Here is a 23955-nt window from a genome sequence, read left to right on the forward strand (position 1 = left end):
TCGGAAGGGGATGGGGAAACCCTGGCACTACACTTAAAACACACGACGCAGCGTGGTCACACCTATTTTGTCATTAGCAACGATATGATAGTCTCCAAACGAGGCGGTGGAAGCTCAAACGCACTCCATTCCATGTCCTGGTACTCTCGGAGGCACCCATGTTGGTGAGAGGGTCTGCCACCATGTTTTCCTCACGGAAAATGTTCCTGATCTGAAACCAATCTTCCGGAATCTCTTCTACCGATCTTTGATATTCGCAACAGTCTCATAAATGGGACCTCTCAAAGTGTTTTGTTTAGTAATCCATTTAATGACTTCCTTAGCATCCGTTTGGACTTCAAGGTCGCGTATGCCTCTTTCCCAAGCCCACTGGATACTCTTTCGGTTGTTATGCCATGCACCCTGATCCACCTTACAAGGTGGACCTGGATTCATGTTCATAATTTTAGAACTCTATATTCACAATTTCATAACTCTATATTCAACAGTATAACACAATTTTTTAATCTATATAACAAAATTGTGAATATAGAGTTCAAAAGTTGTGAACATTGAGTAATGTAATTTTGTTGAGATTTAAAATTGTGAATATAGAGTTCTAAAATTGTGAACATGACTCAGATCCACCTTGTAAGGTTAGCAATGTGGACCCGAGTCCATAGCATAATTTGCAATACTCCTTTCCATTGCTTTCGCCTCCATTTCCTCAATGTTCTCATTGCCCATCACCTTGTAAGCTGATTTAATGGACTACTTACCTGTTGGTTCGTGTTTCCAGTAGAACTTAAATTATTTATAACGTATTTAAGTTAATTTATTACATACTCTTAATTAATTATGTTAGTTCTTTAATAAAAGTTATAACTTATCAAAGTGGTTGGTAGAATGCATGCTTCTAGGATTTGTTATAAGCATCAATAAATTGTGCTCCATCATAAACCAATCAAAAGCAAAAGAAAGTTCAGAGAAGCAATATAATAATGGGAAACATGAACATCTATTTGATATTTGCATTGCTACTAACCATAGGAGAAATGAATTTGTCAAATGCAATAACTGATGAAGAAGAATCAAAAATATTTCGTGATTTTCTGGAACTCGGGGATTCTTTTTTGTTTGACAAGAGTGAGTGCCAGAACGCTACTGGGGCACCTTCGAATAAATGCGCAACACAAATCGCTAAAATCATCAAACAAGATGGACGTACACTTACCAAAGAATTGCCTACCAAACAGTGCTGCTCGGAGCTTCTAAGTTGGGGAGAGAATTGCTATTATCACTGGATGAACTATGAACTTGGTCATTTGCCCAAAGATATTGATCTTTTTCAAACTTCTGCTCAAGTTTTAGTAAATATTGGCACTGTATGGATTGGTTGTCAATCTAATAAAGTGCCCTAAAAATGTATATTTAGATGGATGGATTTTTTTTCCCCTTAATGCATTAACCTGCAGTAATTGCCCAATTTTATTTCTCTAATTTGTTATGAATAATTAAATAGCAGCTCTGCCCAGGACCTTATGGTGCAGTGGCACCAAGTTGTTCTCTTATATGAGAGTCTATCATAGAGTCGGTAGTAATTATTTGTACGCTATAAAATATTCATAAAAAAAAAAAGAAATATATAATTACTTAGATAAAATAATTTGAATAGAAAGCATATTATAAATTACACATTTTCTATATTTATATGATTTTTATAAATACATTTTCATTTAGCTAGATAAATTTCGAACTTTTTAAAGTAATTTGAATACGATGGCACATGACCAAGCCCCTGGACTAAACTTGTCCAGACACTCCTTAATCGTCATAATTTGTCCTACATTGCTTCAACAAAGAGAACCATATCGTTAACAAAAAATAAATGGGACAAGTTAGGATCATACCTGGAGGTGCGGATTCCTTTCTATTTTCCTCGTTACACTTCTTCTCTAATGATGAGGTGGTTAAGTCTTTCCATGCAAAGGACAAAAAGGCAAGGAGAGATAGAGTCCCCTTGTCTGATCCCTCTCGAGGCCGGGTTGAATTCAATTAAGTTGCTCATCGTTCCAAACCACACTAAGTCTAGTTATTTCCCCACAAGCCATAATATTACGAATCCAGTCTTGTTTCATTCCCACTTCATTCAGGGTATCTCTAATAAAGCTCCAGTCAAGTCTACGTAGGCCTTTTCAAAATCAATTTTCACTACCATAAATTTCTTACCTCGGGCATTGAGCATGGTGTGAAGGACTTCTTGGTAGATCAAGATATTGTCAACAATTTGCCTTCCCAGAACAAAATTGCTTTGTTCAAGTCCAACACCTTCTCGTGCGGCCGAGTCTATAGTATTCTTAGTGTGATTTACCTTTCTTGTGTAATTTGCAAGATAATACACAAAAGCAATGGTTACTCACTGCACCCTTAGGTATAGTAGTTTATTGGGAGAATAGGATTTAATCCTATCATTAACTAAAACAGCTTTCTGTACCTGAGCACGTACTAATAAGGCACATCCTACAATCTCTAGGGTAGGAGCAATGAGGTACTTAATGAACCCTTAAATTTGGGGCTCAAACAAAAAAAATAAACAAAGAATGTCTCAATTTAATTATTTATAACGCATTTACTTTAATTTATTGCTCTTAATTATGTTAACAAAAGTTATAACTTATCAAAGTGGTTGGTAGAATGCATGCATGCTTCTAGGATTTGTTATAAGCATCAATAAATTGTGCTCCATCATAAACCAATCAAAAGCAAAAGCAAAAGATAGATCTAAGGGGTGAAAAGTGAGAAAGAGCAGAGAAGCAATAATAATGGAAAAGATGAACATCTATTTGATATTAGCAATATTGCTAATAACCATAGGAGAAATGAATTTGTCAAATGCATCAACTGAGGATGAAGACTTAAAAACATTTAATGATTTTGTGCAAGATTTAAACGCCCGTGATTGCTTGAACACTACTGGACCACCTACGGATAAATGCGCAATACAAATCGCTAAAATCGTCGACCATGATGGACATACAATTACCAAAGAATTGCCTAGCAAACAGTGCTGCTCGGAGCTCGTAGGTTGGGGACAGCTTTGTTTTTATTTATGGATGAATCATGTTACGTATGTATATCCTGTTGAATTTTTATTAAATGTTGAGCACGTATGGGATGGTTGTCAATCTAAAGTGCTTTAAAACTTTATGTTTAGCTGGATGGATTTTTTTATTTTTTTTTATTCTTAATGCATTAATTAACCCGCAGTAATTGCCCAAGTTCGTACCATATGCATGTTCAGGGTTAATAATAAAAGATTAATATTCAATTTCATTTCTCTAATTTTAATTTGTTATGAATAATTAAATATCAAGTCTTAGTCCCTACGCATATGGATAAAAATAATAATAATAATAGAAATTAAAACATAAATGATTATCATTAACTTTTTCTTCTTTTGTTTTGTTGGAAAAATTAACATAAAATGACATTTAAGTGATTTGAGGTAATGTTTTGAGTGGGGTTCCATTTGAATTTGGATCATGTCAACGTGAATTTAAATTAACCTAGCTGAAATGTTTAATTTGATATAGTATAGGCTCAAAACAGATAATAGATAATTGAGAAATTGATTTTAAAATTGTACCATAAATTTTGGAAAATGAAGAGCTTTTCAAAGGCTTTTAAGTAGCATTTGTTCCACATTGAAAATTATGTGATACTATAACTAATAGGCAAAAACTTGTGCGAGACTATCTCATGTGTCTCAATCCGTGAGACGGGTCGAATCTTTGATTAATATAATGAGGCAAAGATCTGACCCATTAACCAAAGACGCGATCCGTCTCAAGGATTGAGACCCGTGAGACGGTCTCACACAAGTGTTACCCTAACTAATAAGGTCGTAACCACAAAGAAATGACAAAACAAGTCATTGATATTAAAGACAATATCAATGTATTCTTTACTAAATTGGTTAAAGCTTATGAATAGATACTACATTGTAACAGAGTCAGTAGTACTCAAAAAAAAATTGGTTAAAGCTATTAACATGTTCCAATAACCTATTTTTCTTGAGTATCAAATTATAGCACAAGCTAAAACTACTGACGGTAATAATGTGTTACCGGTATGTATTTGAGTATTATTTGAATATAATGTTGATACAGTGTTTTGGTATTTGAGTACAATATTGAGTGCAATGCTCAGTGTACAATTGAGTTCAGAGTGTTTTTGTCTAAGTTCAAGTGTCGTCCCTCACTATGTAGTCGTGAGTCTTTTTATCCCTTTCAGCTTAGTAACGGAGCATTAATGAGGAGTTGAATGTTGGTTGAACGTTGGACATCAATGCTGAGGAGTTGAACGTTGGGCATCAATGCCTGAGGAGCTGAATGCTGAGGATCATCAATGTTGAGGAGCTGAACGTTGGTCATCAATGCTGAGGAGTTGGACCGTTGCGCATTGATGCTGAGGAGTGAGGTGTCTTGGGTAGTAGGTCATGCCAATGGTTCCGGGTCGGGTACCCAATTACCCTGTCAACTACTCATTTAGAAGTTAGACCGATCTGTCAATGACTTATGATCTAATGACATGATGTAACTCTTCCAAATAAGAGGTCATAGGTTCGATTCCTAATGGGGTGGTATATATGAACAGATATTACATTAACAGAATAAACACTCGAACTTGTTGTGTCTGCATCAAAATGGCTAAGTATGTCGTGTAACACATAGCCAATGAGATAAAAGCACATTTAAATATGATAAAACAAAATGGACACTCGAACTTAGTTAAATTTGTCATGATTCTAGTGTGATTTACCTCCTCTCTTGTAATTTTTCAGGGTATTACACAATCTCACAGCAAATTCTTTCTTCTAAACTGAACGAGATGATAAATGAAACAAATTTTACTGAAGTAGTGTATTATAAATTAAAGAGAATGAAATGAATTGGATAAATACCCTTATATTATATATTTTCTATTGTATATGTATTTTTCTATTTTGTTTAAAAGGAATCATTTTCTTGATATAGTTGGAAGTTCCTATAACTTATACTTAAGAAATTGAACTTGACCCGAGTAGTTTATTGTGGGAATAGGATTCAATTCCTACAATACCATTGAAAAAAAAAAAAAAATCTTTGTGTGGGCACTAATGAAACACATCCTAAGGCCTCTAGGGCAGGAGCAATGCGATAGTAGACCTTTAAATTTAGAGTCCAAATAAAAATATAAACAAATAATGTTTCAATTTAATTATTTATAACGTATTTAATTTAATTTATTACTCTTAATTATTTTCTTCAATAAAATGTTATAACTTATCAAAATGGTTGGTATAATGCATGCTTCTGATTATTAGCATCAATAAATTGTGCTCATAAACCAATCAAAAGGAAATGCAAAAGATCATCAGGGGTGAAAAGTGAGTAAAATCAAAGAAGCAATATTAATGGAAAACATGAACATCTATTTGATATTAGCATTGCTAATAACCATAGGAGAAATCAATAATTTGTCAAATGCAGCAATAACTGATGAACATGAATCAGGATTTATTGAATTTGCGAAAAAAAATGTTAGGTGCCAGATCGGTGGACCACCTTCGCGTAAATGCAGACAACAAATCATTAAACTCACCGAAAAAGATGGTCGTACAATTACCAAAGAATTGCCTACCAAACAGTGCTGCTCGGAGCTTCTAAGTTGGGGAGAGAAATGTTATTATTACTGGATGGACTATGAAGTTCCTAACATACCCAGTGCCCAAGAGGGTGATCCTTTTCATGCATATTCTTATGAATTATTTTTACTAAATGCTAATATTGTATATACTGGTTGTGAATCGTCTAAAGTGCTCTAAAACATTTAGCTGGATTTTTTGTTTCTTAATGTATTAATTAACCTGTAATTGATGCCCAAGTTCGTACCATATATATGCTTGCTCAGGATTAATATAAGATTAATATTCAATTTTATTTCTCTAGATTGTTATGAATATAATTGAATAACAAGTGTTAGGGGTGTTTGGCAATTGATTGTTAATTGATATCTAATAGCTGATTGATTTAACTAATACGGGGTAGTTGATATCTGATTGTGTTAGCTGATTTGACCAACTAATAGTATTAATTAGTTATAGAAAGATGCGTGGAGCGCAATAGGCTGGTTCCTAAATTACGCAATTCTTTCGCTTCATGCACAAATAAAATGACTTTGTTTTCCTTTATCTATCACCTGGCGGGCTTCACAAAAAACCAAAATTTACAGAACAAAAAACCAACAAAAAATCACTCTCTACATTTATTAAAAACTAACACTTGCAAATTTTTACTGTTTCAAAAATTATTTAAAAAATCCCTACTGGAAATGCTCTAATCTCATGAGTCCAGTCTCTAGATAAGGACCAAACAAATTCTTCTATTGTCAATAATAACCCTACAACTAAAACCAGCAAAGATATTTATTCTAAATGAGCTACAACTAAAATATTTAGAATACTTTTTTTTGTTAAAAAAAAAAATCAGTACTTGATTAATCCAAAACATCAAAAAGTAATTAAGATCATACAAGAATTGAAGATTTTTTTTTTCTTCAATTCTTCTGTTCTTTTACCTACAAGAATTGAAGATAAAAGAACGTTTAGTACAATCTAATTTTAAAATTGGCCCCTTTGTTAACAAATTAAATTAACTATCATATCCAGTATCCACACAATATTTCAAAGACAAAAAGTTAACAATTCACAGTTAACAAGAAGACAGAGAAGGTGAAGTGAAGGTTGTAAATAGCCAAATAAAATGACAAGAAATTAAAGCTCTGTAACAAACTTATCAGCTCAACTAAGATAGTAATACATAGAGATACAGCTGAACTAAGATAGTAATACATAGAGATACAGCTGAATTAGTCTAGTCTGGACTAAATTTCATCATAGACTTCTGAGCAGGCCACACTGAGAATAGTAGAATACAAGGCCACATCATATCATATGTCACCAGGAAGACGACTGCTTACACTTCCTCACAACCTTTACATAGAAACAATTAAGGAAAACAATTAAGTCAATGATCAAACATTGAGAGTTTTTGGTAAATAGTTGTTAGCTGATACTGTTATGAGTTTGACTAGTCGATAGCATTAGTTAATTGTAGAAAAGTGTTTTGATAAATCATCTGTTAACTGATAGTTAATTACATGCAAAACGACTTTCTCAAAAAACTTATGGAAAAAGTTGCCTTCAGCAGGTTTTTTTTATTTTTTTTGAAAGAAATAAAAATAAACTGTTATAAAAAGCTAATTAATCAAACACTTATATTGATTATGTAACCAAGTCAGTGGTCAAATAAATAAAAATTGACTGATAAGCTAACTATGTTACCAAACAGGGTCATTGGCCCTGTTTGCAAAAATAGCTAGTCTATCAGCTAATTTTAGCTTATTTGACCACTATTAGCTATTTGATTTTGTTAAAAAATTAATACAAGGTTAATCAACTTTTTGTAACTCTAAAATGCTAAAATTCAAAAAGTTGCTCAAAGAAACTTTTTCAATTAGTTTTTTGAGAAAAGAAAGTATACCAAAAAACTATAAGCTAACAACTAATTTGCCAAACACTTCTCCTACAATCAGCTCATGTTAACCTCTAACTCAATCACCTAACAGCAACTAATAGTCATTTACCACACAGGGCAATTGTCAAAATGTGTCATTCAAAGATTTGAGAGAAATACTTACACTTATCTTCTGTAGAGAGCAACAATGTCTTCATTTAAGCGTTTTGTCTCAAGAAGCATATCACCACAATTCTGTGGATCCACAGGCTGCATATTGAAATCAGGATCCCCATTATATTCATTCCACTCAAACCACATCTTTGAGATGGACTCCTTCTTAAAGCAAGTGGAGTGATCTTCCTCCTCAGGGGATCCAGAAGCCACCAATCTGTAAACATATACCATCTTCACCTGCCCGGGCCTGAATGCTCGCCCGATAGCCTGGCGAGTGACCGAGGGGTTCAAGTGAACATCCAATATCACAATCCGCGAAGCACCAACCAACGATATGCCTTCCCCACAAGCTTTGATTGAGCCAAAGAAGACACGAGCTTGCGGGGAAGTGTTGAATAGCTCCATCGAAGACTCCCGTGTTGCTGAGTCTGAATCCCCGGTGATCGAAAAGATTTCCTTGCCAGTACTATAGCCCTTGGAATTGATGGTTAGCCTTTCCAGGAACTTCATGGGCAGCAAATACTGGCTAAACACTAGCAGCTTTTCACCCATGGCTTCACATAGGTTTAGAAGGTTTAGGTAAAATTTGGCCTTTACCCCTTCTCTTATCTCCAAATCAGCCAGGGTGTTATCAATCCTTTGATCATCTACTCTGCTGAGATCCTTAAGGCCATGGTGCACACAAATTGCACTTCCTTCTGAGCTTATTTTGAACTTTGAACCCTCCATTTTCAGTTTATCAACTGACCTTTTCTGTTTGGGATGAAGCTTTAGAAAAACAGTGAAATCCATCAGCCCAAGGAGATCATCCAGGGAATCCCCTTTGTAGTACTGAAGAACATCCTTTGTCATTTCCCTTAAATCGCATACAAGGGAAGCTTTCCTCTTGAAATCACTGTCATTTAACAGTGTCTTCTCGACTATATCCAAGAAAAAACTGTCTGAACTTTGCTGCTTATTGTTCCTTCTCCCAGCTGGGATTGAAGCTGTGCTCAGAATTCTTCTCATGATTGCTCTCGACCTCTCGAGCTTCAGAAACTGAGGACGAACGAGGTTGAGAATGTTGAACACCTCGTTCACATGATTCTGGTACAACGTCCCAGAAAGCACAACCTTTCGAGGCGTCTTGACTTTTGCAAGGGCACTCATGATGTCTGTGTCTTGATTCCTCGAAGTATGGCCCTCATCCAGAATCAGAATCGAGGGGCACTTCAGCAGAATCTCTTGACAGGCAGCCGAAGCCTTGTTACTGCATAAATCGCACACGATTGATGAGAATTGTTTGTACCCCAGAAACATAATGCTCCTCTTCTCAGCCCATTGCCTTAAAACCCCCAGCTGTTGTGATCTGTTATCAGCTCTGACAGAATAAAAATCATACAGAGGAAAATCCTCCTCAATCTGCCAATTCTGGAATTCTTTCTTCCAGGTTCCCAGTATCCCTCTTGGCAGCACTACCAAAGGCCTTGCTTCAGGATATTTAGCCATGAAACTCTGCAGAAAACTTATGATCATAAAAGTCTTCCCCGATCCAGGAGCATGAGCCATGATACACCCCCCTGGATTCTCTGCCACCAAATTTCTAGCAAGAAAATTGAACCCCTCGACTTGGTGGGGTTTCATAATCGCTCTGTGCCTTGGATGAACATAAATTTCAACCACTGGAAGCTCCTGATATGAGTGGATAGGCTCAGGAAGGTTTTCATCAGCATTCCCTGAACCCCTTGCTCCCTGCCTGGGATAGGTTCTCTGTCTCTTTGGTTCCTTGATGAACATAAAAAATAAAATTAGGAAACAATGAAAGAAACAAAATGACATTCTAATTCTCAAAAGTGGACAGAAATAATATAATGCAGAGAATTACAGACCTTTGCAAACGGATAATCGATAATGGTCTCAATGCTTTTCTGAATTAGTCCACAGATTCGACACACAAGGCCAGTATCATCTGTTAGGATGAAAGAATGCTCACAGTTTTCTCCATCTCTTTTTCCTGTGTTTTCATCAGCCAAAGCTTCCACAGGAGTTTCCTGTTTCATAACACAAAAATTAAATTCTCAAAAGATTATGGTCATGCATGTTTGGTAACATAGTTAACTTATCAGCTAATTTTGACTGATTAGATCATTATTACCTGTTTGACTTGGTTAAACATTCAATATAAGTGTTTGATTAATTAGCTTTTTATAACATTTTATTGCTTCAAAATGTTAAAATTTAAAAAGTTGCTCAAAGTAGTTTTTTTCAATAAGCTGGTTGAGAAGTCATTTTGCATTTAATTAGCTATCAGCTAACAGTTACAGCTCGTTTGGTTCATTAGAAAGTATTTGAAAGAAATGAAATTCAAATTTCATGGAAAACAAATTATGAGGAAAATAGATTCTATTGTTTGATTTGTGGAAAAGAAATTACTGAGAATATGAATTCTATTGTTTGGTTGGGTTTGGAATGGTAATGAATTATAAATATAAAGATCAATATACCCTTAACAATAATAGTGATAAAAATTATATACATGTGTAATTAATAGACTTTAATGAGGGTAAAATAGTCCAATTGTGTTATACTTTCTTCCTAAATTCTTTGGAAAACAAAATACAATCTTTTACTAGGATTTTGTTTTCCTTCACTTTTGAGAAATAGAATTCCAATGAAAAATATTTTCTATCCAACCAAACAACATAAAACATCGTTTTCCTCCAGTTTTAGGAAAACATTTTCCATGGAAAAGAGTTTCCATCCAACCAAACACCCCTTTAATTTACCAAGTATCTTTTTACAATCAGCTAATTCTATCAACTAGTCAAACACAGTGACCCAATCAATTAATAGCTAACAACTAATAGCTATTTACCAAACACTCTTGTTGGTTTAGATGAGCACAAAACAAAACAAAGCAAATTTACCTTTGAGCTTTCCAAGGAAAATGCCATTTCCGTCCAAATACCATCTAAGTTATCAGAATGATCACCATTATTATTTTGTTGATTACCATCATTCCCTACCTGTGTCAGGTTATAACAGTAGAATATATGTAAAAGAACAGAACAAAAGTGAACTAAAAGCACACCAGACCGTACAGGAATATACTTACTGCCCAGGAGTCTGCTTCATGTTCCATTTGTGTACAATGACACAATGTTGTATTGGTTATTCTTTTTCTTGTCTCGGGTAACGACTCTGTTAACAAAAATTTAAAATAATTAAATACACACTATGTAAATGAGTGCATATTTCTGCAGGCTACTACTTACATACATGAATAAAAGTATAATAATACATTTTTTATGTGCATTTTCTTTTTTGGGAAACTTGTTAAATTCTAATATGCCCTTTTCTAAATTTTCAATTTTCAATTGAACACCAAAAGTTTATTGCAACTATTTTCTTGTAACTCCAATCCCTATTGCAATATTTTTTTTGGGAGGTTTTCATGAACTTTTACTCAACTATTCACTGAAATAACACAACAAATATAAACTAGCAATGGAAGAACTATGAACTTTATAAAGAGTCACAAAATCTTTAAAAAAATCGTTAGACAACTAAAAAAAAAAAAATAATCAAGCCCAATTTCAAATCATTCCATCTCATCTTTACCCATACACTTACTAACATTACATTAATTAATAGTATTAAGATTGGAGTAAAAAATTGGAGTGAGTAAACAATAATTATTCAAAACAAGCACAATAAATGTGATAAAGTGACTATATGAAAAATTTATCATATTAATGCATGTTAGAAAGACTTTCATTCGCTTTTGGGTTATCACACATTTAAGGTCACTTTTTCATAATACTTGGATGCCCTTTAATTTTTCAAATACATGAGAAAAAGTAATGTTAACGGTTGCCGATGAGAAAGAGAGAAAATAACAACGATTGTGAAGCAATAGAGATTAGGTAAGGTTGGTGTGGCAGCGGATGGAAAGCAAAGTGAAAGAGATGAGAATTAGATTGTGTAGGTTAAGTGCACCTGCAAGGAAGTGAAACGCATGTGCGGGGCTCGTGCGCCGAAACTCTAGGATGAAAAACAAAATCATGAAACTACTCTTGATCCAATCCGTATTTAATTATAAAAATAATTAAAAAGGAATTCGTAAATTTTTAGAGTTGGATGAAGAAAAGAAAGAAAGAAATTAATTCGCACATAACATTTTTAACTATTTTAAGAAATTGACTAGAATCCTTTAAAAGAAATGTAACATTTTTCATTAAGAAAAATGATTATGGTGCAAGTTATTATGGCCTTCAACAGTCATTAAGTGGTGTCATAATTAGTATTGTAACGGTTGTAACGAAAACCGTTACAAAGTCTATATTGATGGCATATAGACTATAAAAGGATAGGTCCCCCACTGTACAGGTTATTGTCTTTTGGCAAACTATACACCATCTATACTGAACCTTTGAACAAGTGGGAGACACTCTGCATACTACTACAACAACTACAGCAGATCAAAGGCAATTCTAAGGAACAACTATGGCCAGAGGTTAGTCATATTTGCAACAATATGCTTACATTTGGTATCAGAGTCTATTTATCTCTGCCTAGTTGTTCAAATTGATTATGTTTTGCAATAGTATATCCTGAAAATACTGCAAATATCCTATTTATATGCAATTTGATATAAAATGTTTGTTGTACATGCATATTCTGTTGTATATATCATTCCAGAATAACTTTCTAATAAATGTATATATACATATATGGATATGCGTGTAAATATATATTTATATATTGTTCAGTACAAAAAAAGAAAGAGTTAATTACCGGATTGGTCGACTATTGGAATTTAACCACTTTGGTCCTCGATAATTTTTCTTGCTCAATTAAGTTCTCGACTTTGAAAAAATTAACCAATTTGGTCCTACGTTTATTTTGCGGTTAAATAACCGTTAAACCGGGACTGGATTGGTAATTTTTATATAGTCAAGGGACCATTTCGGTAATTAATTTTTGACTGAAATGGTCTCTTGACTACAATGAAATTACTAATTTGGTCCCGATTTAAAGGATATCAAACAGTAAAACAAATGGAGGATCAAATTGATTAATTTTTTCAAAGTCGAGAACTTAATTAGGCAAGAAAAATTTCGAGGGCCAAAGTGGTGAAATCCCAATTGTCGAGGGACCAAATCGGTAATTAACTCAAAAAGGAATGAAATTAGGGTTTCTCCTTTGAGGTTCTAGCCGGCAACCATTCGAATGGTCGCCGGTGCGCCTCTCTTTCCGGCAACCTCGACCGTCGTTGGGCGGCAAAGAAACAACGAAATCATTAAAAAAGAAACAAAAACCTGGCCACGGATTTGTTTGCCAATTTTTGGGCTCGGATTTGTCGATTGGGTCTAGTCTGGTGACAGCGACGGCGAAGCAGGGTTTTCCCGCGGTGGCGTCGTCGTTGCTGCTCTTTCCGGCGAACGGCGAGGCTAGTAAATGGTGCGGCTGGGGACGGCGGAGGGATGGCGGCGCTGAGTCTCAAGATGGCGAGCACCACTAGCTTCGACCGATCTCTCTTCCGATTCGGTAATCTCTCTCTCTAGGTTTATGTTTTTGTTAAGCATTAAGAAGCTAATAAAGGGAATTGAAGTTGGACCATGATTGTTTTAATTAATTCTTTGTTTATTTAATTAATTGGACATACTATTTGCATTGTTTATATTAAGGGCGGCACGGTGCTAGATGGAAAGAAAAGTGAAAGAGTTGAGAATTAGGTTTTACATAGGTTAAGTGCACCTGCACGAGCAGTAGTATCTCTGTGCAGGTCTCGTGCGTCGAAACCCAAGGATGGAAAGTGAAGTAAAATTATCCTTCAACATCCCCTATTTAATTATAAAAATCATTAAAAAGGGAGTAAATTTTTAGAGTTGGATGAAGAAAAAAAAGAAAGAAATTATTTTGCGCATAGCCTTTGTGATTTCCATGGAAAATGTCATTTCCTTCCAAATATCATCTAAGTTATGAGAATCATCACCATTATTTTGCTCACTACCATATCCCCGACCTGTGCCAGGTTATAACAGTAGCATATATGTAAAAGAACAGAACAGAAGTGAACTAAAAGCACACCAAAACGTACAGGAATAATATAGCCCAGGAGTCTGCTTCATGTTCCATTTGTGTACAATGACACAACCTTGTATTGGGTATTCTTTTTCTTGTCTCAGGTAACGAATCTGTTAACAAAAATTTAAAATTAAATACACACTATGTAAATGAGTGCATATTTCAATTTCTGCGGACTACTACTCACATACATGAACAAAAGTATAATAAAACATTTTTTATGTGCGTTTTCGTTTTTGGGAAACTTGTTAAATTCTAATATGCCCTTTTCTAAATTTTCAATTGAACACCAAAAGTTTATTGCAACTATTTTCTTGTAACCCTATTGCAATTTGTTTTGGGGGGTTTCCATGAACTTTTACTCAACCAGTCACTGAAATAACACAACAAATATAAACTAGCAATGGAAGAACCATGAACTTTATAAATTATAAAGAGTCACAAAATCTAAAAAAAAAAAATCATTAGACAACTAAAAAAAAAAATTTAATCAAGTCCAACTTCAAATCATTCCATCCCATCTTTACCCATCCACTTACTAACATTACATTAATTAATAATATTAAGATTGGAGTAAAAAAATTGGAGTGAGTGAACTATAATTATTCAAAAAGCACAATAAATGGGATAAAGTGACTATATGAAAAATTTTCCAAATTAATGCATGTTAGAAAGACTTTCATTCGCTTTTGAGTTATTCACACATTTAAGGTCACTTTTTTATAATACTTGGGTTCCCTTTAATTTTTCAAATACATGAGAAAAAGTAATATTAGCGGTTGCCGAGAAAAAAGAAAGAAAATAACAACGATTGTGATGCGGCTGTGGACGGCGGAGGGATGGTGGCGTTGAGTCTCAAGATGGCGAGCAACGTCGGCTTCGACCGATCTCTCTTCCGATTTGGTGATCTCTCTTTCCTTTGGCTTTGATTTGCAGCGGCTAGGTTTAATGTTTTTGTTAAGCATTAAGAAGCTGATAAAGGCAAGCTAGACCGTGATTATTTTTATTAATTCTTTGTTTATTTAATTAATTGGGCATACTATTTGCATTGTTTATATTAAGGGCGGCGTGGTGCTGGATGGAAAGAAAAGTGAAAGATCGAGTTAAGAATTAGGTTTTACATAGGCTAAGTTCACCTTCACAAGAAGTAATATCTCTGTGCAGGTCTCGTGCGTCTAAACCCTAGGATGGAAAGTGAAGTGAAATTATCCTTCATTCATCCCCTATTTAATTATAAAAATAATTAAAAAGGAAGGAGTAAATTTTTAGAGTTGGATGAAGAAAAGAAAGAAAGAAATTATTTTGTGCATAACCTTTGAGATTTCCATGGAAAATGCTATTTCCTTCCAAATATCATCTAAGTTATGAGAATCTATCATCACCATTATTTTGCTCACTACCATCATCCCCGACCTGTGCCAAGTTATAACAGTAGTATATATGTAAAAGAACATAACAGGAGTGAACTAAAAGCACACCAGACCGTACATGAATAATATACTTACTGCCCAGGAGTCTGCTTCATGTTCCATTTGTGTACAATGACACAACCTTGTATTGGGTATTTTTTTCTTGTCTCAGGTAACGAATCTGTTAACAAAAATTTAAAATTAAATACACACTATGTAAATGAGTGCATATTTCTGCATGCTACTACTCACATACATGAACAAAAGTATAATAATTAAAACATTTTTTATGTGCATTTTCTTTTTTGGGAAACTTGTTAAATTATAATATATCCTTTTCTAAATTTTCAATTTTCAATTTTCAATTGAACACCAAAAGTTTATTGCAACTATTTTCTTGTAACTCCAATCCCTATTGCAAATACTAATAATTATAAATTATATAATACTTTAATAGTTAATACTAAAATATTAAATATTAACTTTAAAAATATCTAGAGTTTGAACAATTTAGGATTATGTTGCTTTGAGTGAAATAACCCATTAAAAAAAAAAGAACAGTAGTTAATCGACTGACTTCAGTGCCTAGGAGGTCTAGTCGACGCCTGCTAGGAGGCCTAGGCGGCCAGCGCTTAAGCGGTCTATGCGTTGCCTAATCGGCCGACTGTCTAGATCACCGATTAAAGTGATACGCTAGGCGGTTGGCTGGCGTCTAGCGCCTAAGTGGGGATTAATCGACGTCTAAGCGGGATTTTTTCAACACTGCTCTTTGTGTTTCAACAGATCGAGAAAGTATAGATGAACATATAGTATAATCTAATGGAGTAATACTAAAAAAAAATATGAATATAAAGTTCATTTGAAATCAACCATATTATTAAAATAGGGGCACAATATAATAATGTTGGTACATTTAGCGAAACCTCCCTATTATTATCCGTGATAATAACTTAATAAGGACTATAACCATACTGATAGGCCGGCGGCGGCGCAGCTTCATAGGCGGCGGGATAACTACTTCCCCCGCCGTAATATCCGCCGTATTGCGGCGGCGGCGGCGGCTGCACGTGCATGTATCCGCCCTGACTCATAGCCTGAGGCACTGTGCTCCTCATTTTCCTCAAATGGTACGCCACGTCTGCGTCCATGAAATCGTCGCCAAAACCCCTCACATGAGCCTTCTCCCACGGCGGCGATGGCGGCCGCGCCACCCTTGGAGCCGCCGCCGCCGCCGAATGGCTTTCGCGCTTGTGCACACGGCTCTTGTACCTCGCATGGGCATCCTCGTACTCATAATCGTTACCATTATCGTCGCTATCTCCGCAAGCGAAATGATGATCTTCTGCTTTTTCGTCCTCTTTTTTGCGACGAAAACTGTTTTTTTTCCGTGGATTTGGTACTAGTGGTGGAAGTAGAATATGTTTTTGTGGTCCATGTTTAGGAGTTTTGTCGTCATGTTTGGCTTCTTTTGTGGGTTGATAATTAGAGAGGTTCATCTTGCAGTAGTATATGACTTCTACTTTTCTCCCTTTCTTCTCAATGGTGTGTAGTAGCTTGCCAAGATCTGCTGTGCCTGCTATGTGTACCCACTTTTTCTTGGCTTCTGCTACAACTGATATCACCCCTGCAGCCATAAACCATAATATGGGTAATCCATAACTTACATTATAGTGGATGGGTTGAAGAATTTAAGAATAATAATCAAAGGGTCAACACTCATTAGCTTAAATTAGATCCGACTTCACAAGAAATTATAGAGTGATATTTAAGTTATAATCAAGTATAACTTCTATATATAGTATCAATGTGAATTTTCTACTTTTAGCTAATAAGATAAAAAGAACAACAATAAAAAGTAACCAGAGTTCAAAGTCAGACAACTAGTAATGACAACAATAGCATATGACCTTGTGGTGACACGAAGTGATTCAGTAGGTTGAAAAAATAGTTATGAACATATGCCAACTAAAAATTTAACAATAGAGAATAGTGTACCTTTGATTTTTGAGAAACGTTTCTCAATTTTCTTGCAACATCTCTCACAAAAACAAGAACTCACTTCCAACACACAATTCTGCAATAAATAAAACCCAAAATTAAACCTCATTTACATTACCAATATAAACAAAACATGGTACCAAAAATCAATTCTTGCCATATCATCTCTGTTGAATCAATCACACAGGATATTTCTTGTTTGATTTACAAGTCATTACTTAGAAATATGACACTCAAAGTAGTGATTGCAAGTTTCTATCATTACTATTAAGAAAAACATAGGACATATATTAATTAATCTGCTACAAAAAGGCAATTAAAGCAGTACTTTAATTAGTTGCATTATATTTGATGAATTTGTGAAATCTAAAATACATTAGCAATCAATGGGATGATAAATTCAAAATACTAAATTAAAATATATGTTCAGTGATTCATAAATAAATTAAAATTAATCAAGAATATAATTTCTTAATAGGTAAGAATGTAAGATTAACAAAATCATAAGATTACATATATTACCGGGCGAGGGGCTTCATTTTCCATTAATAATGCTCTTTTTGCGGTTTAGATGTTCCACAATAGCCTATAAATAAAGAAAAAAAATTTATAACAAAATTATGTATATGTTTAACAAGAAAACTAAATGTTTGTACCCAAAATAAATAAATAAATAAATAAATAAATAATAATAATAATAATAATAATAATAATAATAATGTATTGCATTCTCTATATTGTTGTGCACTACTGGAAATTATCGTTTTTCCGACCACATTTCCGAACACACATATACAGAGAATGCAATACATTATTACCAAGTTATCAAACCGACAAGTTAGTATGAATAAGTTAAAATTTTATTAGTAAACCACGCATATATTACCAAGTTAGTAGAACTGTCGGCTTGATAGCCACAAGGTTCCAAATTCGATTCCACGTAGGAGTTGTCAATTAATTAGCCTTCTTAGTTTGAACAAGTCTGTTATTACCCGCTAGATCATAAAACACACACAAAATTAGTTCATTTTTTAGGTGCTCACCTTCCCATAATGGCTGCAGATTTCACTCCATCACACACACAAATCATTAAACAAGAAAGGGATAGCAAATTAGCATTACGGCAAGAAGAATAGCATAATATAATTAATAAAAAAACATTATGTAACAAAAGAACAGACAATAAGAAAAGGTTAAGAATTGTGATGATTAATTAAGAAAAAAGTAGCTAGGGTTATTATGACAAACCTGTTGGTAGGGTTAATGATGGAGAGAAAAGTTTAATCCGATTCGAAGGAATAAGGCATAATATTCGTTGAGGGGTTCTTATAGTAAAAAGGTAAAATGCCAAATAAGATTTCACATAACACAGAAGGGAAAGAATTTTCCTTGCCCCTCTTCAGCTGTTTACTTTCCTTATTTTTAATCTCACTTTGACTTTAAAGTTTTACTCCATAATTAATTAATTAATCTCCGAACTTTACTATATTGGATGTAAAAAAAATCCCTTTCCATATAGATACAACATTTATATTTATTTTCTGTGTATAACATCGTATCCAATTCAAATACTTCTTGTACATGAAAAAATAATTTTTCTAGTGCAGTTTACATCTTCTTCCTTGAATAATGATTGCAAATTTCTCTCGTCACTTAAAAAAAAAAAAAATGAAGAAGAAGAAATATATCATTTAACCAATGCATTGTATTTACTCTCTTAAATCTATTTTCCTGGTTAAAGGGAAACCAATATTTATTTATTTATTTATTATCAAAATCACAAGCAGACAATAGATCAGACCAAGTCAATTTTATCTCCTTCACACACAAAAAAATATGGTAGGTCCTACAAGGCTACAATGAGACCATAGCAAAACTATACTCCAACCTTATCTCTTCTTACCCTTAAAGTGCACAATAATGTTGAAGTATTATGCAGCATTGCTCTCCCTATCCCTATCCCCACCTCCTCCTTCTTTGCCTATTTTTCCCACTGGTTTTACCCCACATTCATCTCATGTACTGAGTTTCTCCTCCTCATCTATCAATGGCCTCAAACCGGCGGGCCGACGCCTTTCGGGCTCACTTCTGCATTCTAGGAGGAGAGTTATATATGATGATGAAAATGAAGAAGATGGGTACAATGCTGAAATAGCAATGTTGGAAGTTTATAGTCAGTCTGTTAAAGATGAAGCTCTTCTTGTCAAGGCAGTAGTGGATGAGGAGGAAGTTGAAGTCATTATCTTCAAGGTAATTTAATTTATTAATTCTTAGTGTTTTTAGTTGTCATCTTTAAATTACTCAATTCAACAATGATCACACAATTACAGTTACAATTCATAGTATATATAATGCATATAAATATAAATAAACAAGGACAAAATATTTTTAAAATTATATGAATTATATTACTAAGTTCGACACCTAGTGAGAGCAGCTTAAGAACAGCTTATTAACCTTCTTCGTTTTTAATTTGAGTCGGCCGCCAGCAATGGACAACCTAAAATGGTTTACTCTCTTGTGGTTCTTTGTTGGCTAGGATTAGAATGTGAGGTTTATCAAGTATACAACCTTAAATAGTGATTGTGGGTTTTTCTTGTCACCCAAAAAAAATTAGATGAATTAACATAACTACACAAAATTACTTTTGATGAAACAAAAATTGAAATTTCCTCGATGCAATTTTTTTTCCTTCTAATTATATATTGTGCTTATGATGATAGGGATTTTCCTCATCATTGAGCTACGGGACTTCTCCAGATCCTACCAAAAGTGTCCTTCCAGCAAGGGCAAAGATTAAGTGTATAGACAGAGTTAAAGGGCCGTTTAACCCTTCCAACATTGACTATATTGAGAGGGATATACCTTGGGATGCTTTTAAGAGTTTAATATTTTATTTTGTTGGTGAGAAACCAAGATAAAATCAAATTATCATTCTAAATTATAGTTTCCGTCTTGTATTTAGAATGCAATTAACATTGGAATGGTGACACATTTCATGAAATTGTTTTGTTTTGTTTTACTACATGAAAAGAATAGTCATGTTTACAAACGCACAGTTGCTTTTCATGAAGCAAAATGCACAGCAGGTTTCGTGTACCAAAATGGGTTGGAACTTGGAATGGAGACAATGGCATCGCCCAAACTCGAACCGGAGACCTTCAGTGTGTTAGACTGACCGCTGACGTGATAACCAACTACACCACAACACCTCACAGTTTGCTCTTTACTGCAGAATGTTTCTAAACGGTGCTCATTGGTAACTTAGGAATGAAAGAAGGGAATGGCTTTTTTCTTTTTTCTTTTTTTTTCTTTTTTTTTTTTTTATCGAGGGGGACCCCAGTATGAAAGGACGCTAGGCCCTAATAGTCACGTGTCGTGGTAGAGGAAGTACCCCTAACTCAATCCAGTTATCCCTTTGGAGTAGAGAATGGCTTGCTGATTTTATTTATTAGGTGGGTATTATGAGTAGCTTAACAACAAAGCTTTGTGATATCTTCCAAGACTTCAAGATTTATGTTTTTTTTTGGGATAAAGGGTATTCAATGATTAACTATTTTAACACATAAAGGGTAGCCCTTATGGATGAAAGGGGAAGGTAGCTGAATTGGTGGTTTTGCTAACAAGGTGATATTGTGACTTGTGAGTAGCCTAACAACAAAACTATTGATCGAATGGGTTATTTTAAGCTACAACTCTTTGATAATCCCCACCTCTATTAATAAAAGAATAGCAATCAAGAGTCTTTCTCTGTGGAGAAAAATTGTATAGAATAAATTTGAATATTAATCTCCAACCTGTTAAAGAGTCAAAAATTTAAGTCCTCGGATATTACAAAAGAAAAAAGGTGTGTATGTATGGCCAATTACAAGCAATAAAAGATTCTCTGCTAATCCCTTCAAATTTTGTTGACATTCCCAGTTGAAACACAGAAGCATGCACACTTCTCAGCATATTACACTTTGAAACATCTCTTCCGGGCAACTGAAAGGCAGTCGTGACTCGTGATTCATGAACAACCACTCACAGCATTCTACAAGCTTATTGTGTTTTGCCTTTCCGAAGGGGCAACACACTGCCATAACGAACGATAAGAAGGAATTGTAGCAGCATCGATCCCTAAGGAAGAAAGGTTCCGGGCATATTCCTGATAATCGGAGAAGTGGGAAAAGGATAAACAAATGTACAAAGGAGTGTTCTCAAGAATAAATGTGAATTAATTGTTTATAGGACTTGTTTGAACCATGTTAGTCACCTGAATATCGAGAAACAACTGCATACAGATCTTGTCGGTATCAGATATATTATGATCAGAGACGTCTGAGCTTGCTCCAGCTCGTCTTTGAGCCCCCAAACGTATCTTCTGAAGTGAAGACTCTGTTTTCCGAGCCTGACACCAAGATTGAAATCCTATTAGAAGATTTTTCTTGTGCAAGGGCAAAGGGGAGTGGGAAATAAGGGAGAGGATTCAAGATCTTATATCTAAGCAATCTAAGCTTCATATCTGCTTACCACATTGACAAGGTCTGCAGCTAATTCATAGTAACGATCAGTAATTTTGAAGGCGGCACCTTGCAAGAGCTCATATCTCAGCTCCTTAGTTAAGTATGTTGTAGCGCGTTCTCCATCCAAAAAAGTCTGAAAGGATTCATTATTATTCTCAATTCCTTAACAAAGTCAATACTCCAGACAAAGACAAAAGCTGTTGTGATTAAGTGATTTGCTTATTAATTATCATGCTCCAGATCAAAATCCGGGCTGTTTTGCGCATGAAGCACTTCACTATACCAGAATCTTCAAAATTTTGAAGAATTTCTTAGAAACTGGTAGAAACTCATCCACATCAACCAAATACTCTAGCATGGGATAGTGATGAATCAACACAAAAATCTGGGGTCAAATGATAATAAATAACAGTAGCATAAAACTTACAAAGTTACAAGGAAAAGAAAATGTACCTTTAATGGCCGGAGTACACCTGAAACATATGGGGAATGCCTGACAGGTAGGGGCTTGTTTGTCATCCTATATGTAGCAGTTATCCCCTTCAGTTGTCTAATGTCCTATAGTATGTGTGAGCAAGAGATTGTAACACCAAATAGCAAAATATTTGTATTCTACAAACAAATTATAAGGAGATTTTAATAACACGAACTTATTAAAAGCTTACCTCCACAGCCCTCTCAACTATTGTCTCAACTATCGCGCTTATCACAAGGGGCAGAAGATCTTTAAGGGACTTTGCACCTTGTAAAATACTTTGTTTTACAAAATCAAGTACTTCAGTTGAGCAAGACTTCAGTAACTCAAGTACATGAGCAAGGTAGGCACCACAAACTTCTTCTGCCAAGCAATTCAAATCATGAATTATCTGCAATACAAAACCTTAGTTACATGCAGAATTTTAAATAAATGCTGTATGAAATATGAACACACCAGCTAAATATCTAAGAGGGGTCCAGGGAGGGCATGGAAATAAAATAGGAAAAGTTAAAATCATAAAATATAATATAAATAAATAAATCTTATAATAAAAGATCACCTCTGGTAAGTATATTATCACTGATCACTTTACCAAATACTCATTAAGACAAATCAACTGGTAAACTAAATTTACAAATTAAGATCCTTATGAGTTGTGACAAAATTTAACCAGTGTATAGAGCTGTAATATGTATCCATATAAAACTGTTCTAAACTAAATAAATAATTAAAACATATAAAACAGGACACTTCCCCCTTCTCCATTAGTTTAGAAGGCCTACATTCTTATCAAAACATGCGAAGAAGGGGAAGAGGAACTCTTCTATTTTTGTGGGAAATTTCTGTAACAAAGACACAGAAGTACTTCAAATGGCATAGACCCTTTTAGATCTCTAGCACACCCACAGACCTACCTCATCAAACATCTGTCCACAGTTCCTGTAAATTTCACTGAACCAAATTCAATGTCTTCCTATTCTTTCAAAGAAAAAAAAAAAAAAAAAAAAAAAAAAGACTGGCACTGAACCTAAAACCTGTCCTGACTAAGGGTCAAGAATTCCACTACAATTTGTAAAAGTTGCTGACTTAGAGGAGATCATGAAGAACAAAACCAAAGCAGATAAAATAGCAAGCAGTAAACCATAGTTAACTTCTCCCATTTAGAAGCCTTCAAAAATATTAGTGAAAAGAGAGCATACATACAAAGACAAAGTCATCTGAGGCAGAAGAAATAGCCCATTCGCATCCAGGACTGGGGCTTGTATTGCCAGCTTTTCGTGCAGCCAATCCAGCAGACAACCAACTAGAGTATCTACAGTGGTAAGACGGGCAAATATCTATACAATTTAGGGACTCAGTTAAATAGATAAACAGCCTAAGGTCAGATTATAAATATATGTATAAAAATTCATGTATATACATGTATTTAAGATCTACTTATTTTATATGTGTGCATACATAACAAGAAAAACTTGCCTAGAAAGAAGTTGCAAAGATAATCGTAGAAACTTGTCAGAGCAAGAAAGCACAAGAACATCATCACTCCAGCAGGAATGCAAGCACTTTAAAAGGGTAGCACTCTGCTTCAAGATTAGGTCTTGTGGCCTCTGTTCCTCAGATGACGATGTTTGTACAAGGCTAGCAACCACTAGGGCAGAATCTAAGGCCCCAGCTATCTCCTGAAATCTGATGCAAGAAAGATACATGTCATTCTTGTTTTCTAACAGTTACTAGTTACTTTTCAAGCCCAACCTTCCCCCCCCCCCCCCCCCCCCCCCCCCCCC

General features: G+C 34.7%; 3 protein-coding genes across 3 annotated transcripts in view; 1 reads left to right on the forward strand and 2 right to left on the reverse strand.

The window, feature by feature from the left end:
- Positions 1 to 7721: 7721 nt before the first annotated feature.
- Positions 7722 to 10833, reverse strand: LOC116004703 (protein CHROMATIN REMODELING 35-like). The gene is made up of 4 exons (XM_031244862.1): positions 10807 to 10833; positions 10619 to 10717; positions 9581 to 9742; positions 7722 to 9476 (listed from the first exon to the last, which is right to left on the reverse strand). Exons 1-4 carry the CDS (start codon positions 10831 to 10833, stop codon positions 7722 to 7724), a joined length of 2043 nt encoding a protein of 680 aa, XP_031100722.1.
- Positions 10834 to 19097: 8264 nt separating this feature from the next.
- LOC116004656 lies at positions 19098 to 20213 on the forward strand. The gene is made up of 2 exons (XM_031244789.1): positions 19098 to 19438; positions 19912 to 20213. Exons 1-2 carry the CDS (start codon positions 19109 to 19111, stop codon positions 20107 to 20109), a joined length of 528 nt encoding a protein of 175 aa, XP_031100649.1. The 5' UTR covers positions 19098 to 19108; the 3' UTR covers positions 20110 to 20213.
- Positions 20214 to 20937: 724 nt separating this feature from the next.
- LOC116004655 (conserved oligomeric Golgi complex subunit 2) overlaps positions 20938 to 23955 on the reverse strand; it is a 5373-nt gene continuing 2355 nt past the window's right edge. The window contains exons 6-12 of the mRNA XM_031244787.1: positions 23648 to 23857; positions 23375 to 23483; positions 22359 to 22559; positions 22147 to 22251; positions 21701 to 21826; positions 21444 to 21578; positions 20938 to 21335 (exon numbers count right to left, since the gene is read on the reverse strand). Of these exons, the coding sequence (XP_031100647.1) occupies positions 21222 to 21335; positions 21444 to 21578; positions 21701 to 21826; positions 22147 to 22251; positions 22359 to 22559; positions 23375 to 23483; positions 23648 to 23857 (1000 nt within the window). The 3' untranslated portion in view covers positions 20938 to 21221. The remainder of the gene's footprint in view (positions 21336 to 21443; positions 21579 to 21700; positions 21827 to 22146; positions 22252 to 22358; positions 22560 to 23374; positions 23484 to 23647; positions 23858 to 23955) is intronic.

Source organism: Ipomoea triloba, chromosome 14 (genome assembly GCF_003576645.1).
Source record: "Ipomoea triloba cultivar NCNSP0323 chromosome 14, ASM357664v1".
NCBI classification, from domain to species: domain Eukaryota; kingdom Viridiplantae; phylum Streptophyta; class Magnoliopsida; order Solanales; family Convolvulaceae; genus Ipomoea; species Ipomoea triloba.

Bases quoted from the DNA above. Each gene is read 5' to 3' on its own strand.
- LOC116004703 (XM_031244862.1), bottom strand. From the start codon at position 10,833: ATGGAACATGAAGCAGACTCCTGGGCA. The intron at 10,718-10,806 runs GTAAGTATATTC...AACCTGACACAG, and splicing joins ATGAAGCAGACTCCTGGGCA to GTAGGGAATGATGGTAATCA. The intron at 9,477-9,580 runs GTCTGTAATTCT...ATGTTCATCAAG, and splicing joins TCGATTATCCGTTTGCAAAG to GAACCAAAGAGACAGAGAAC.
- LOC116004656 (XM_031244789.1), top strand. From the start codon at position 19,109: ATGTTGAAGTATTATGCAGCATTGCTCTCCCTATCCCTATCCCCACCT. The intron at 19,439-19,911 runs GTAATTTAATTT...TTATGATGATAG, and splicing joins TTGAAGTCATTATCTTCAAG to GGATTTTCCTCATCATTGAG.